The sequence below is a fragment of the Pan paniscus genome, chromosome 4 (genome assembly GCF_029289425.2).
Source record: "Pan paniscus chromosome 4, NHGRI_mPanPan1-v2.0_pri, whole genome shotgun sequence".
Classification (NCBI taxonomy): Eukaryota; Metazoa; Chordata; class Mammalia; order Primates; family Hominidae; genus Pan; species Pan paniscus.
This window is the reverse complement of record NC_073253.2, coordinates 24989010-25005668: the sequence shown is the minus strand read 5'-3', so window position 1 is coordinate 25005668 and position 16659 is coordinate 24989010. Positions and strand designations below refer to the sequence as shown.

General features: G+C 33.7%; 1 protein-coding gene across 1 annotated transcript; it reads right to left on the bottom strand.

The window, feature by feature from the left end:
* Positions 1–255: 255 nt before the first annotated feature.
* On the bottom strand, positions 256–16148 carry CETN3 (centrin 3). The gene is made up of 5 exons (XM_003822778.4): positions 15827–16148; positions 13867–14002; positions 11865–11979; positions 5852–6043; positions 256–652 (listed from the first exon to the last, which is right to left on the bottom strand). Exons 1-5 carry the CDS (start codon positions 15841–15843, stop codon positions 609–611), a joined length of 504 nt encoding a protein of 167 aa, XP_003822826.1. The 5' UTR covers positions 15844–16148; the 3' UTR covers positions 256–608.
* Between the last annotated feature and the right edge of the window lie 511 nt (positions 16149–16659).

Genomic DNA, 16659 nt, shown 5'->3' with positions numbered 1-16659 from the left:
CTGCACAATACTTATTCCCTCTAAACTCAAAGACAGGACTCTTAAAAAAGGAATTAGGCTTATATTGAGTCAGCTTGTATTAAAATATAGAATGTCAAAATTGATGAAATGTTAGGTAATGGAAAAATGTGCCACTCTACTGCTATTTGTATTTCAATTTTTGTTTCAGAAACTAGTAAAATTATAAAGGGAAGATTTAAGAAATCCACTCTTGAGGGTTAACAGATACTAGGAATAAAAACAAATTTACCAAACTTTAAAATTCTAATAAAATAAATATTTTATTAACGAAAGTCTGGAAAATGTGTGCACTAAAAAGTGACTATAAATGTTAAATTAAAAAACCTTCAAAGAACACATATCACATATTCAATTTTTAAAACTTTATATAAAAGCTCTATTATAAATACAAAGCTAAACTATCTGAGTACTAACAACACAGTTCATACAAAGAAACTTAACAGTAGTAAAATACAGATATATAAGATGCTTATTTTTGGTCCTTTAGGATAAAGGAACTAAGTTGGTTTTTTTCACATGGCTCCAGGCACAAAAATAGAATATAAGATGGTAACTGCAACATTCTTAGTGTTTATCCTTGTAATTCTTTAAATGTCACCAGTCATAATAGCAATGAACTCCTCTTGGTTTACTGTGGTAAGAAAGAAAATGAAATAGTTAGAAATATAAACATTTTATTTTTTCAGAATCCACGACTACCATTTTACACTAAGTATTTAAAAATTTTTACATTATGCAAAATTATTACATTAAGACATGGCTTTTTGCTTTTACTTCTTTGTTAGGAAGTGGAACATGTTTATTAAATGTAACTTCTTGAATGCAAAAATACATATAATGTGATAAACATTATAAATTAGTATTCTATAATATTAACTGGGGAAAAGATAATGTTACCAAAAAAGTCAATCACAGTCATATTTGTACATACTTGCTAAAACATTTTAAATGCTTGACATTTCAAGGTTCTTTAAACAACCCTCTTTATAATCTTTATTCTACTAGTTCATTTAGCAAATCCTTCCTTTACAAGTAAGCTTGAACATATCATGCATGTAAATTAGATTTCTAAAGAATGAAAATATAATAAAATTATAAAAAGAAGTTAAATTATTATTTTTTGAACTTTTATATACTTAAAAGCCTATGTTAAAGAATAATTAAAACCAGGTCACCATACCTCAAAGGTAAAAATAAAAATGGCAATTTGAAAAGATTACAGATGTAATCTTAATCACCAAGGTAATCCAGTAACTATATAGATGTAAATGCAGAAAATAATCATGGATAAGGACTAATTTTTAGTTTGCCAAAATTATAAATATAGTAAGAATCTCCAATTTATAAAACATAATGTTTAAGACAGCAACCTAGAAATAAGAAATCAGATAATCTTATAGAATATAATTTTGAAAACCCAACATATGCGCACGTATCAATTAAGAAAAATGTTCAGAAGATACTTCCGGTAAGTATTTAGCATTTAGCCCTAAGACTTAATACATACCTAAACAATGCATAAGTTATGAATGATAATTTTGATAATGCCAAAAGAAAACTACACTGAGACTTAAGACCTGGTCTCTAGTCACAGCTCTGCACAGAACAGCTCTGCATCTCATTTCCTTCATCTGAAAACACTGAACTATGAGATGATGTTTTAGATTGTTTAACTCTTATTTACCATAGAAGGTATTATATGAAAATACTCCATTGAATCTAACATTTTTAAGTGGCTAGTGGTCAACACCACAACGTGTTGCGTAATATATCAAAACAGACACCAGGCTTCCTATTCTGGAATACATTAAAACTGAAATGAGAAAGATATTATATGATATTATAAAATTATTGTTAACTTTCTTAAGTGTAACATTGGTATCATAGCTTTATGAAAGATATATCCTTGTTCTTAGTAGATGGATATGCTAAAATATTAAAGGATCAAGTTTTAGTTTTATTATTAAAATTTAATTAATTAATTAATTAATTTAGAGACCGGGTTATGAGACTGGCTAATCATTGTATTTTTGGTAGAGATTAGGTTTCACCATGTTGCCAAGGCTGGTCTTGAACTTCTGGGCTCAAGCAATCCACCTGCCTCAGCCTTCCAAAGTGCTGGGATTACAGGCATGGGCCATGGTGCCTGGCCTAAAGACTGAGTTCTTGATATATGAAATTTATTTTCAAATGATTGAGAAAAAAATATACACACGACAGGTAAAGCAAATGCGGTAAAATACTAATTACTGAATCTAGGCAGAAGGTACAATGGTGTTCATTGTACTAGTCTGACAATTTTTCTCTATGTTTGAGAATATTCATAATGAACAGTTAGAAAAAATTAACCAATTAAAAAATGTTGAGGAGATAAAACATGGTCATAGGGAATGAAAAGAATATATACTGCACTGGTTCTAGAAACCACATAGAAAACCGGTTTTGATAACTATGTTAGTCAGTTTTTATACTTGAAACAGAACAAATGTTTTATAACACAAAATACTATTTATTATTAAAATAAAGACCAAATCAGTGTTGAAAAAAAATCCTTCACAATGGTAAAAATTATTACTAACAAGAAAAATTTAGGTAAAGGTAAATCATTACTTGGGCTCTAAAATAAAAATACAGAATTTGGAAAGGAAATAGAAAGAGAGCTGGGGTGGGAGAATACCATCAGAAATACAGTCAAAGAAAGAATAGTGTATGCCTCACAGAAATAAGCTATGAGTTAGGAAAAATGCACCTTCCAGAAGCTGACAGGGAACTATGAATCCATGCAATCAGTATTTAACATCTACAAAACACTATGACAGACATGGTAAGAACGTAATACAAAATCTGTAATACTCCAAACTACTTTCAAGAATCTTACAAATTGATGTAGTGATCTTTAACCTTTGCAGTTAAATAGCCATGTCTGAATATCTTAGGAAAGCGATGATCGATTCTCTCTTTCCAATAAATACAGTTCAAATATATAAAATTATTAATCAGTTTAGCCAGTGTGCACCTTCACTGAAGAACTCCCGATTTAGACTGAGGCATCTAGACCAAATAGGAAGCAAGAGTATGTTCTTAAGAACTGTATTAAGAGAAAAAACATAAAACAGCCTTAGAATGATTTGATTACAAATCATTTTAACAGTGTAATACATCCATGATTAAAAAATTCAAAATCCAAAAAGTACTTGTTACTTAAGATCTAGAACTTTTTCTTGATCTGTAAAATTTCAATACTCAAACTGCAAATTTTAAGTTTCACATAGAAGTTTGAAAACCACAAAACACTTAATTTTTATATTGTTTATATACAAAAACTTTATAATAGCATTTCAAAAGTATTTAAAATACAGTCAGCCTTCTGTAACCACAGGTTCCTCACATCTGCAGATTCAACCAACTGCAGATGAAAAATATTTGGGAAAATAACACAATAAAAAATAATACAAATAAAGTATAACAACAATTTACATAGCATTTACATTGTATTAGGTATTATAAGTAATCTAGAGATGATTTAATGTATACAAGAGGATATGTGAAAGTTATATGAAAATACTATGCCATTTTATACAAGGGACTTGAGCACCATAGATTCTGGCATCCTTAAGTGACTTGGAACCAATCCCCTGTGCTTATCAAGGGACAACTGAATTCCATGATTCATACCTAAAAACACACTACTTAAACCCAAGAAAGTAAAAATTAGAAAGTGGCTCAGGAAATTAAACTAGCTACTTTAATTGTCTTGTAGACAATTAAAAGACAATCTTCTATACCTCTGTACATTTGATTTTATAACCTTCTCTATTAACAATATCTTATATCAAGTTCCTATATCTAATAAATCTACCACAATGCCTAGCTTAAAATAAGCTTTGGTAAAACATTTATTGAATCAAGAAAATATGACACTTTGTTTCCTTTTATATTGCCTTCTTTAACAAAATTTTTCATACATCAACCATTTCATAGAGCAAATCTTATTACAAGTTGCTAACAATAAGAATTTTACAGAACTAAGTAGATTAAGTACCTTAGAGACCATCTGGCTTTGAAGGGGAAAAGCAAATCTTAGAATTGGAAGTTCCAACTGAGTATGTTGCTAATACACTGCTTCCTATAACAGCATGTAATTTTTAAAACTCCATAAACATAGAAGTCTAGTTAATATTTTACTTCATAGCCTGAGAGGCAATACAATATTACGTTTAAAAGCACATTCTTTGCCATTTTGGAGATTTGATTTTGAGTTCTGGCTCTACCATGTACAGTATTAGCTTTGTGATAACCTGGGGCAGATTAATAATCTCTCAAAGCTTTAGCTTCCTCATCTCTATATATGCATCTATTATACACATGTATAGGTATAATACTATATCTACTTTACAAGTTATTATGGAAATTAAGTGACATAATTAATGCTAATATCCAATATAGTAACTGCTAAATAAATGTTAACAAACATCATCATTATTTAAAAGATTATCCATTCTGGCTTTTCAAAACGTTCCTTTCATTTTTTCCAAAAGATGTGCTGTGTTTTATTTTATATATGCTTTTGAGGGGGCGGGGGGAAGTGACTCTTTCTGTATCATTACCACAGCTTTATGTCTATCTTGTAGTACATCTTATTTACCTTTAACTTCACATTCACCATGTTTATTATTCTATATACCCAATATTTTTAAAATTTCATTGCTCTTAGATACTGAAAAGCATGAAAAAGTCACAAAGAGAGAAGAACACTAAAGTCCACAAAAAAGACAACAAGGTCTAATCTTTAGCAGTTTAACATACAAATAAAGTGGTTTTTATCTCAACAAAACTTAGTTTCCAGCCAAAAGATTCCATATTAAGTGTATGAAAGTATCAAAATAATTTGTTTCTCTAAATGCTATAGGCCTTCAATGGAAGTCTCATGATTCATAGAGCGTTATGGGAAGCTTTTGGGAAAAAGATGGTGTTTAATATTTACCTGAGAGAATGAATCACATTTTAGCAGGCAGAAATTAACAATTAGAGCATTCTAAGATTAAGAAACAGCACGATGAAACGAATAGCATAAAAATGTGTTTTCAGGATAGCATATGTTGACAAAATGTGTACATACAGGAGGTGAGGGTTAAAGAAGAAAGGTGGGATAGATCATAGAAGGCTTTGAACTTTACTCTGTAGGCACTGAAGAATCGTTTCAAGTGTCTAAACACAGAAATGGCATTATCAAATGTATATTTTAGGAAAAGAATGATACCAAGAGACTGAAGAAGAGATTAGAGACTTTTATATGCCTAAAGGGCAATTAGGACACTACAAGAGACTGCAAAGTGAAAGCAAGAACCACATCTGCCTTTTTCATTGTGTAGCACCAGTCAACACGCAGGACACTGCACCCAGTAGGCAGCCAAGGCAAGAATAAATGAGGCCATTATAACATTCCTAACTAGAAATTAGGGCCTGAACTAGGACAGCCACAATGGACAAAGATAAAAACAGATTCAAAACATTTGAAGGGAAAAATCAATAGAACTTAGAACTTAGCATGTAGGTTGAGGGAGAAGCCATTAAAGACTGAAATTATATTGAAAGGCTGAAATTTTGGTGGTTTCACCTTCAGAGAACAGTGAAGGACCTTCTTGAAGTATAATTGGTTTTAGAGATCTGCTTCATTCCAAAGTGAACATGTGAATTATTTAGACAGAAGGTCCATTACAAGAAGCGGTTAAGTTTACAAAAAAGTCTTGCAAGTCATTTGGTTTTAGAAAAATGTATTACATGTGTAGCATCAGGAAAACTTGGAAAATACATTTCACTTAAAACTTACTTTCTCCATCACCATCTTTGTCAAATTCTTCTATCATAGCTCGAAGTTCTTCATCACTCATGTTTTCACCCAATTCTCTAGCAACACGTCGCAAATTCCTCAAGCTTATTTTACCTGAATCATCATCATCAAATAGTTTAAATGCCTTGAGTATTTCTTCATGGGGATCTCTTTCCAATATCCAGTCTGTCACTACAGTTTAAAAACATATATATTTTAATAAACCTGCATAATCACAAAGGCATTCATTTGTGAAATCAACTAAATATTAGATGAGAATTAAAGCTGTGACTGTCAACTTTTAGTCTGACAATAAAATGTCAAATGAGATCCCCAAACCCCGAGATAAACCTGAAATTAGAAAAATCAAATCCATATTTTAAATGTTAACCTTTTTTATTATGAGCAACTTGTCTTATTATAAAAGTAAGCAAAACTATATCACACAGAGGCAAAATAAAAAGGACTACATTTATACCATATTTATTTAAGATCTACTATTATCAAGAATTGTACTAGGCCCCACTGACATCAAGCACACAAGGAGTGTGTCATCTACTTGTGGAGAGACATACCAACAAAATAATTGGAGCTAACTAAATAAAAGCTGCTTGCTGACTAAACATCATACTAACACTGATTCTTCCTCAAATTTAATCCAACTTCAAAACAAGAAAAACTGCAAGAGACAAAAAGTACTGCCATCGCAGACACAGGCACAATCTCAGACAGCATTTGAAAATTCCACTAATACCTTCGTGATTAGAAGAACCTCTTGGTTTTCCAAAATTTACAAAGTAGTAAATAGGATCAAATCTGACTATAGCAGGAAAGCCCACCCAAAAAAAACCTCTGCAAAGAAGGTCTCCTTAAAGCTTACCCATTTTGTTTGGATAAATCACTCTCAGACAACTAACTAAAAATAAATGTAGTTTCAAACCTCAATGGTAATTGTGTATTTTAATACACTAAATATAATCATATGTAATAACATAGTAATAAGCTTAAGTATTTTCAATTTTAGCAGTCTTTAATCAATAGCCACAATAAAAATTAAAATAAAAATCTATGGCATAAAAATTGTTAAGTTACTAAATAAAATTCTAACAATATCTAAATAAGTATCTCTGAAGTAATTATATACACTATCTGCCACTACAGGAAAAGGTATTTATGGCCTTTACTATGCTATTAAAAATAACTCGGTCCTGTTGAAGGTTACAGAATCATTAAAAAAAAAAAAAAAAAAAGCAACTGCTTATAGATTGGAAAATACTGGAATGTTTAAGGAACCCAGAATGAAAAAAATACAATCGAAGTCTCCAACAAGCTGTTGTTTTGCTGCTGTTTCACCCGTATTTGGTTCAATAATCACCTATTCAAATGACTATTATATCATCTACACATATTTTCAATAGTTTCCTTTTATCCATTAATTTTATCCAAAAAGGCTTCCAAGTAACTAATTGAAGTATATTACTGTAAGTATGCAAATCATCAAAGCTCATAAATATTCAGTCAAAAAGGAGCTGGCATATCTACAGCCATAACACCAAAATAAAATACCACACTTAACTCTATGGCACATACTCAACTTATTTTGAATTTAGTCCCAACAAAAAAGCAGGACAAGGAAAAAAAGTGTTAAGAAATTTTCTTCACCAATTAAATAATTTACATGACAGGTGAACCAAAAAAGCAGCTTGCTGAAAGTATTAATGTACTTAAAGAAGCAACAGGGTGATTGGGGAACAGATGGGGCTCCAAGATGTATAAATTCTTATCCCACTGGTACTTTAATTGTGTTAGTTATTTCAGAGCTATGTGTCTATATATTCTTTTATCAATATTCTTCCTTAAAATGCAGCTTTTCTTGGGAATTATAAATGCTCATAATTTTGGACAGCAAAAACATTACCTAATATATAACTTTATAATGACTCTCCTCCATGCCTTCAGGTTCTATTCTTGTTCCACAAAGTAGAATTTAATTATAAGGAATATATTTATTTTCAACGAAAAAATTAGTAAACTGATATAGAGGCAGTTAAGGTGGGTTTCATTTATTTCACAAAACTCCAAATTTCTGTCCATGCAACTGTATTTTCAAATGATTTAATTACACATACTATCAGAAATGTACTTCATCAAAATACTTTCTTAGACCTTTAATGTGTAAAAATCACTTAAGAATACGGCAAATCCAAAAACATCACATCAAAAGTAAATTAAAAATTATTATAGGTAACGCTAGAAATATAGCTTTAACTATATTTCTCAATGTCTTTCGGAAATTTCTATCCAAACATACCAGTTAGACATGTTGGACTCCAAACTCATTCCACTACCACCATGGTAACTGCAGCTGCCTCCCCTACCCCCACCAAAAGATAACAGCAACATTTACAGCTAGATTCCATATTTGAAAAGCATAAATCATTTTCAGTCCCACAAACTTAATCAGGTCCTATAGTACTGAGAATACTGTTTTTTTTCTGATTTATTTATTGTTTTAAAACAAGGTCTCGCTGTATTGCCCAGACTGGAGTGCAATGGCGTGATCCCAGCTTACTGCAGCCTCAACTCCTGGGCTCAAGCAGTCTTCCCACCTCAACCTCCAAAGTAGCTGGGACTACAGGCATGTGCCATCACGTCTGGCTAATTTTTTAAAAATTTTTTGTAGAGACAGGATCTCACTTTGTTGCCCCAGCTGGTCTCAAACTCCTGTGAGTGAGCAATCCTCCCGCCTTGACCTCCCAAAGTGCTGGGATTACAGGCATGAGCCACCAAGCCCAGCCTCTTTTTTATTCTTAAATGTATTTTCTTTTCACCCTCGCCATCCTCAGCGAAAAAAATAGTATTTTCTGTCTGCAGTCTCTCTTCCTTCCAACTCATCATCAATAATACTCTCATCAGTTTTCTTTCTCAAACATATCATATCCCCTTCCCTTAAAAATTGTGAATGATCTCTGCTGACTAGAATTCAAAATCTTCATGTTTTGCAAGACTTTACCAATCTGGCCCAATCCTACGTTTCCAGTCATTTCCCTATGTCTAGCCCAGAACACTACCTAGTTTCCCAAACATGCTATCCGTCTAGTACCATTCTTTGTTGTTGCTGCTTTCTAAGCCTAGAATGCTTTTTCTCTACTCTTCCTGGCAATCTTGGAATGAAATCCTACTCACATTTCCAAAGGCCTAAATTTAAAATCTCCTCTGCAAAGTCTTCAATTCCTCTAGATCAGGGATTAACAAATCTTTCCTGTAAAAGGCCAATAGTGAATATTTTAGGCTTTGTAGAGGGCCATAAAGTCTCTAACTACTCACTCTGCCATAGTAGCACAAAAACTGCATAAAAGAAGGGGTGTGGTGGTGTACAAGCAGCAGCTGAATTTGGTCCAAAGGCTATAGTTGCTGACTTCTGTCCTAGACAAAATTACAATTTACCACATAGTACTATAGCCTGTTGTCACCTATATTTACATTGTAAACTCCCTGAAAGAAGAACCTTTTAGTAACTTTTAATTAAGTCTTCTTCCCAACCCCAGTACAGTACCTAATACCAAAAAATTCAGTGTTAAATAAGCAAAATGAAGACAACAATAATACAGTATTATAATCTCAATCAGCAATAATAAGTAGTACATGTCAAAAATAGTGTACAAACGTTTGACTTATGTTAGTCTTAAAGACACTAATTCCTAAAATATCTATGTTACTCACTAGCCTCAGGCTGTCTTGACTCTAAACTTACATTAAATATATTTTAAAGCTTTTTTCCAGTACTAGGAAGAGTCTATAATAGTTAACTGCCAAACTTCATCCAGATATATCTGTGGAACAGTGTCCTTGGGTAGTTGATAAAACTAGGACTCATATGTTATGATTTAGAATTATTTGTCCCAAAGTATAAAACATATTAATCTGTGGTCAGTGATTAGTTAAAAATAATCAACAAAAGGGGGAATACATAGTTCTTGAATGATTCCCAAACAGTAATACATTTTTATTTGACACCTGGTACTCTCCATAGGTAGCCTTAAGATAGCTAAGATACATGTTGACCCTGTCAAAAGGTTAATCTTTGAGTGTCAAAGCTGAAGTTTAGCCACATCTATTTATTCTAGAAGGAACCCAGTATTTCTGCTCTGTTAATAACATAGAACAGATGGGGTGTCAGGAAAAAGTGGAGGTGGCATGGGATTCTGGTCCCAACTGCCAATAAAAATCACAATTTTTAAATTGTGTTCATTTAAGGTGAAATAACATATTTTGTAAAATTATTAGTGATGATACAGTGCTTACAATAGCCTTTATGAAAAAAAGTCAATAAAAAATATACACAAAGTCTATTTTATGTCCCAGTGATGCATATATGATTATTTCGAGCCCCTGAAACAAAGACAATTTTTTAAAGTAATAATAATAGCAAATGCTTAGTAGCACTTACAACATGCTAGGCCCTTTTCTAGGTACTTCACATATCATTAACTTAATCCTTAGAAGAATCTCATGAGAGAATACAATGATCCCCACTTTATAGCTGAAAATGAGGCACGGGGTATTAAAAAGACCAAGTTCCAGAGCTGTAAAGTGGCAAAACCAAGGTATGAACCAAGGGAATCTGGTTCCAAGTGCTAAACCACTACACTGTACTAAACATACCTGGATTATAGCTCCTTCCTAATAGTACCATTTCCACTATATACCAACACCTTGTTTCTACAAATAAACAATCTAAGGTAAAACTAGGAATACTACGATCATAAACTTCAGAAGAGTGTCCATTCTGGGAGAACAAAAGGTGGCTCTCTCCCTTTCCTCAAATAATTAATTCTACAAATTAGAGGAAAAAAGGAAAATGTCCCCAATGGACAAGCTGCCTCTCTAAACAGTCATATATTAGTTCATAAGTTGAGGATCTTCTGTGCTGTGTTTTTTTTCTCTTAGGTTCATCATTTATTTTCCATCTCAACAGCTTATGACTTGAGCTTTTGGATTTAAAAAATTGACTAATGACATGAATCTAAATTTTCTCTGCGTCTACTAATTGCCATTTCTTTTTGCTTCCCCTATTGCTTCTTGATGAATATTTAAAATAAGGGGTTTGTGTATATAGCAGAATTTGTTTCCAAATTTTTAAAATATCTTAAAATACTTATATGATGTGCTTATATCGTGACCCATTGGTTTAGAGAAAAAAAAAAACAGAAATAAACCTGAATATTTACATATTTTGTAGATAATATTCTAGACAATACATTTAAGTTATAATAGCAACGTCCTTGCCTTCCGGACTCTTCTATTTTGAAAAAGCCTGGTCTATATACGCTATAAATAATTCACTAAAATCAACTATAAAAAAATTTAGCCATATTAAGCCTATGACACATTATCTTCAGTTGGTGGTACTAGGATGTTTTCTCCTGCTTCCAGTATGCCCACTGCCTCCTTTGCTACTACCGTCTAAACAGATGACTTTATCCACTGAGATCAAGGTCATCCAGAGGATGTAGCCTCTCATAAACTTTGTCAACCTGAAGTCGTGCATTTCATCTACAGCCAAAGATACCAACTACTACCAGTTCCCTCTTCTCCCACTTAGCCAACAAAAATCACATACCAGAAAGGTCTTGGGAAACATTTTCCAAACAGCAGGATATCAAATTTTCTGTTTTATTAAGCAAAAATAATTTTTTGATCACCCTTCAAGTTTTATCACATAATATAAATACAAACAACTTGGAAAAGCATCTTTCTATAAAAAGCTACACAATAGTTCCTTGGTTAGAATCTTCACAACAAAACAAAAGACAAAACTATAAATCTCAGAGCAAAGCCATATTTTTTCTTTGAAAAAAAAGCCAACAAAACAAAACTGAGTAAGAGTCACATTATACACCAGTGTTCTATAAGAAAATTCCATAACCTAGAGAATTTAAAACTTAAAAAGTGATATTAATCAGACAATTTCCTAACAGTTGCTGATTACAAAGACTATTAAAATACACACCAACTTCATTAAAATCTTCAAAGGTGATTTTCCCTGTGGCTTCTCTGTCATAATCTTTAAGAATCTTCAGTACATCAGCTTTTTTTACATCAAACCCCAAGGCTCTCATTGCCACCTTTTGGATTAAAAAGGAAAAGCAAATTATAAAGCACTCTTTACAAAAGAATTTCTAATTATTAAGTTTTTACATCTTAAGAGATGACAACACATTAATAAAATATAACTTTTTTGCATGTTTTACCTCTTTAAAATAGCAGTGATAGTGTAATTGTTCTTCACTACTGAAATTAAGTATGCGTAAGTTTTTTCATTTATAAATTGCATTTTTTATATGACAAAGTAACCAACAAGTGTTTACAGATTTTACTATATAAAATGCACTAACTTATTGCAAAGATAATTTGATTGTTATTTGTTCTGAAGGGATTAACAATCAAAATGAGAAAAAGGCGTGGCATAAACATTAAACAGTTACATGATAGAAGAGATAAAACATTAAAATAAGAATTATCATCAGTCTCTCCATGATTAGTTACCAGGTAAATGATAGGGCTAAGGACCCTGAGTTTAGAGAAAAAAGAGATTTTGTTACTAGTAATAAGGAAGGAGACATATTACTGACTAGAGAAGTCTTATTTGGAAAGATTCAAACTGTTCCTTGAAGGATAGATGAAGAGGAGCAGTAGGGTATTTGGGAAGGATGACTGGTATTAAAAGAAACACTGAAATGAATAGGTTCAAAGGACAATGAACAGAGCAGTTTACCTCACCTGAATTAGAAAAGTTCAGGTGAGGTAAACTGCTCACCTGAATTAGGAGGTGAATTCCACCTTAATTAGAAGAGTTCAGGAGGAAGAAAGCAGTTAGCAAATGAAAAAAGTAGTTGGTGGCAAAAGTGTAGAGAACATTCAGTAGAAAGCAAAGGAATCTGAACTTTAAGTAGTATACAATGAGGAGTTATGGTTTATGAGCAATGAACAATTTATGAGCAATGGTGAAAGAATTTTTAAACTATCCAAATTCAGTGGTAGTGTACAAGGTGAACTAGTAAGAAATCATTTAGGAAGCTCCAGGTATGAAACAAGGTCCCAAACCAAGACAGTCAATGGTTACAAATGGAACAGACATTATAAAGGAAGATCAAATCTGGGTAACCAAAAAAAAAACAAAAAACCAGTGGGAAAAGAGAGCCAAAGAGGACTGCAAGATTGAGAAAGCTAGACTTAGCAGGCCTATTAACTGCTTTTATACATTCTATCCTGTCACTGCATAGTTCCTATCCCTACTTGGAATTCTAATGCTTAAAAATCCCTTACGAAATTACAAAAATTAAAACTACCAAATAAACACTTACATTCACCTATCCATTAAGGCCATTAAAAATCTCAAAATACTATCTTTCCCACTGTGCTGAAAGTAAGTCCCATTCTACTCTAAACCCAAATCTCTCCTTATACCTTGACAAATAATAATTTACAAATCTCTCCCTACACTTTGACATTCTAGGTCTTAAAGTTGACATTTTTACCTATTAGCATGTGTCAACATCAAACAGCACTGAAGTTGTTTGCACCAGAGAAAGTGGATTGAGACTATGTTACTAACAAATCCAAATTATAAGATTAAAAGACAACACTCCCACAGTCTGAAAACAGTATGAGTCACCAAGAAACAAAAACAAAAAACAGTGAAAAGAATATGGTAAGAATAAATTCCAGTTTGAAATCCTTTAATTATGTCAGTGAAAAATAAGCACCTTCCCTGGGAATGTATTTTTACATTTAAAATACTATTCGTTTTCTCATGTGAAAAAGATTTTCTAAAAACTATGTTAGGAGTTCTCTTCAGTTTTATTACAGCATCTAACTATGAATGCTTAAAATGCCTTCATAGTTCCAAAACCAATTTAGTTAAAATAATTACTTAGAAATGTAATGTAAAGCAACTGTAAAAATGCAAATCATTTTAACACAGAAACAAATATTTTAAAGTATACCATTACCTTTAATTCATGATAATCTATTGCTTCATCTTTGTCTGTATCAAATAGTTCAAAAGCATCTTTAATTTCTTGTTTCTGTTCCTCAGACAGTTCTCTTCTTTTTTTCCTCTTTGTTTTGTCCACTACAAGCTCACTTCTATGAAATGGAAAGAAAAAGCCCTTAGTCCACTTTAATTCTCTTTACTAACAGAAATTAGCCAATAATTATCTTCTAAATTTCAAAAAAGAAAGTACTTTGGAGAAAGATAGGGAAACTTTCCCTTTATGAGTCAATGACCTGTTTATTCCATAGTCTAAATTGCTATAAATCTGAACTTTGCAAAACTAAAGAGTGTTACAGATTATTAAAAGAAATGAGGACCAAACTTTTCTTTTTCCCAGCTTTTTATTTATTCCCACTAATGTTACTGTGGAAGAAACAAGAACTGTGAATAAGCAACACTACTTTTATGTCTGAAACTCCAACCAACTCCAACCAAAAAAACAAAAACGTTATCCTACAAGAATGTTAAAGAATAAAAAAAAAAATCTCCAAATGAAACCAAAATTCATAACTGACAATCACTATATATCGGTTTACTGTTGATAGTTCTGATAATTATGTTCATAAAATTACAAAAAAAAACAAGTGAATTAACTTATACAGTATTTTAGCACTGTTGGTTCAAAATGTTTTTAGATTACACGTTTTTAACAGTTTGGCGATTTATGTGTCATTTCCTCCATTGATATTAACAAATCATCGAAAATATTAATGAGTCTAAACATATGACAAATATTAGATGCCAATATATAATGTTTGTGCTTCATTCTATATAAAAATGTGATGAGTCCTGTCTCATTTAACATGTAAACCGGAGGTTAAACTTCTCATAAACTCTGGAAACGCTTAAAGAAAAAAAGCAAAAATTATTTTAAAGCCAGAAATGTTTTCCTTAAGAGCTGCCCATCTAAATGTGCTCCAAATTTTCAAATGGAGCCGCAACACTGGAATAACAAGTTTTGAAACACAATCCGGTAACACACTAACATGTCAAAACCAGTTGACTGTACTTAAAACACCTATCTAGTTGCATTTGAAAGTGTTTTGGTCTCTGAAAGCTCCAAAAAAAAAAAAAAAAAAAAAAAGCTAGGAAGTGACTAGTAGGTGCAGTATAACAAAGCTGAGGAAGATCTTCCTTTCATGAGACCTGACTTGACACAAACTTGGGTATTCCTGGGGTCAGTCTTTTCCTTCCTGAGACTTTTGGAGGCCAAGTCCAGAACCGACTCACCCCTGACCCTATCCAAGGGTACCATGATTATCCCTTAGCAGAACATGGAATATTTTCGGAGTGTCGTAAGTGTATGGATAGTTTTACGGTACAACGTCTACATAGTGGGAGAGGGCAACAGAGGGTTAGAGGTTAGAACTGAAAGGTAAAAAAATGCAAGAAATTTAGGAAAACCAAGAAACAGACTGCCAATCAAAGTCACTAAAATGGGTCTCCAATTACACCGTAAAGCAGGGCCCTGGGAGAAGAGGAAAGAGTTTTTGTTATTTCCAAAATTTATAGGTGGGTGATTGCATTAGCAGCGGAGCAGCCGAGGTGGGGCCCTGGCCAGGCACACGGATTGAATGAAGGGATGTCCGCGACCTGATCTCTCAGAGAAACAAGAGTAGAAGCCTCGCGATATTTCATTCCCACCTCGCTCGCAACTAAGCCCATCCTTCTGGCAGTCCAAAGCCCTACGCGCTGACAGAAATAACCTCCTTAGCAGAAATGCACTGGTCTCGTTCCCTGCAGGGCATCAGAGCCCAGAGGGTGAGTGATCCGGGCAGGCTGCCCTAGGCTCCTTTCCCGCGTCCCAAACTACATCCCCTGCCTCGCCTCGGCCCCAAACGTCCTCCCTTCCACACACACCCTCCCTGGGCCCCGCTCCGGGGTGTGGAGAGCACTGCCGCCTCCTTATTACCGACCTCAGAGCTAAACTCATTATCTCTTCGCACAGAGACGTTCCTCTCAAGAACGATTTTAACCCCCTACCCAAGGCAGCAAGACTCCCACAGCCGTTCAACAGACACGAACGACCTCAGCGGCCTCAGGGACCTCCCACAACATAGACATTTTTTAGCTGGATTGGTTGAAATGTCGCTATGGTTCTGCCTATTAGGGCGGAAGCTTTACCAGTTCTATTTTCATTGGGTAGGTTTTACGTCAATCAAGGAAAAAAAAAATTTTTTTCTGTGCCCCGCCCACCTTCTAACGCCCCCCGCCCCCCCAGTCTAGGGCCGCTCTCGCTATTCGGATTGGCTCGATGCGTTTTTCCCCGAATCCTTTGCGGGTCCGGCCTCCGAGCCCTGTGTGGCTGTTTGGCGGGTAGGTGCTGTGTTCCTCTCTCGTAAAGCCGTGCGGTCTGTGGGCCGCCATTCAGAAACTGGATGGACAGCTTCGGCGGTGGGAAGGGAAGGGACACTCTGCAGGCCACCCTCCGGCTAGAAGGAGGGAGTACTTGAGGAACAAGGTCTGCGAAACTTGGCTGTGCTCTGTTCTAAAACTTTGAATGGCCTCAGTACCTGGGGAATGTGTTTAAAATGCAGACTTAAATGTCCGTTTCTCCATTCTAATTTCAGTAGGTATGAATCTGCGTTTTTACTCCTCACAAGCCTTCTAAGTGATTCTGAGGCAGGTGCTGTGGCTATACTTGGATTATCACAGGGTTAGATTATCAGGCTATTTATGGTTTAGCTGTATCTAAACCGCCTTTCCCTCTCTTTTTCCTCCTTTGAACTGTTTGAAACGGATTTGTTCG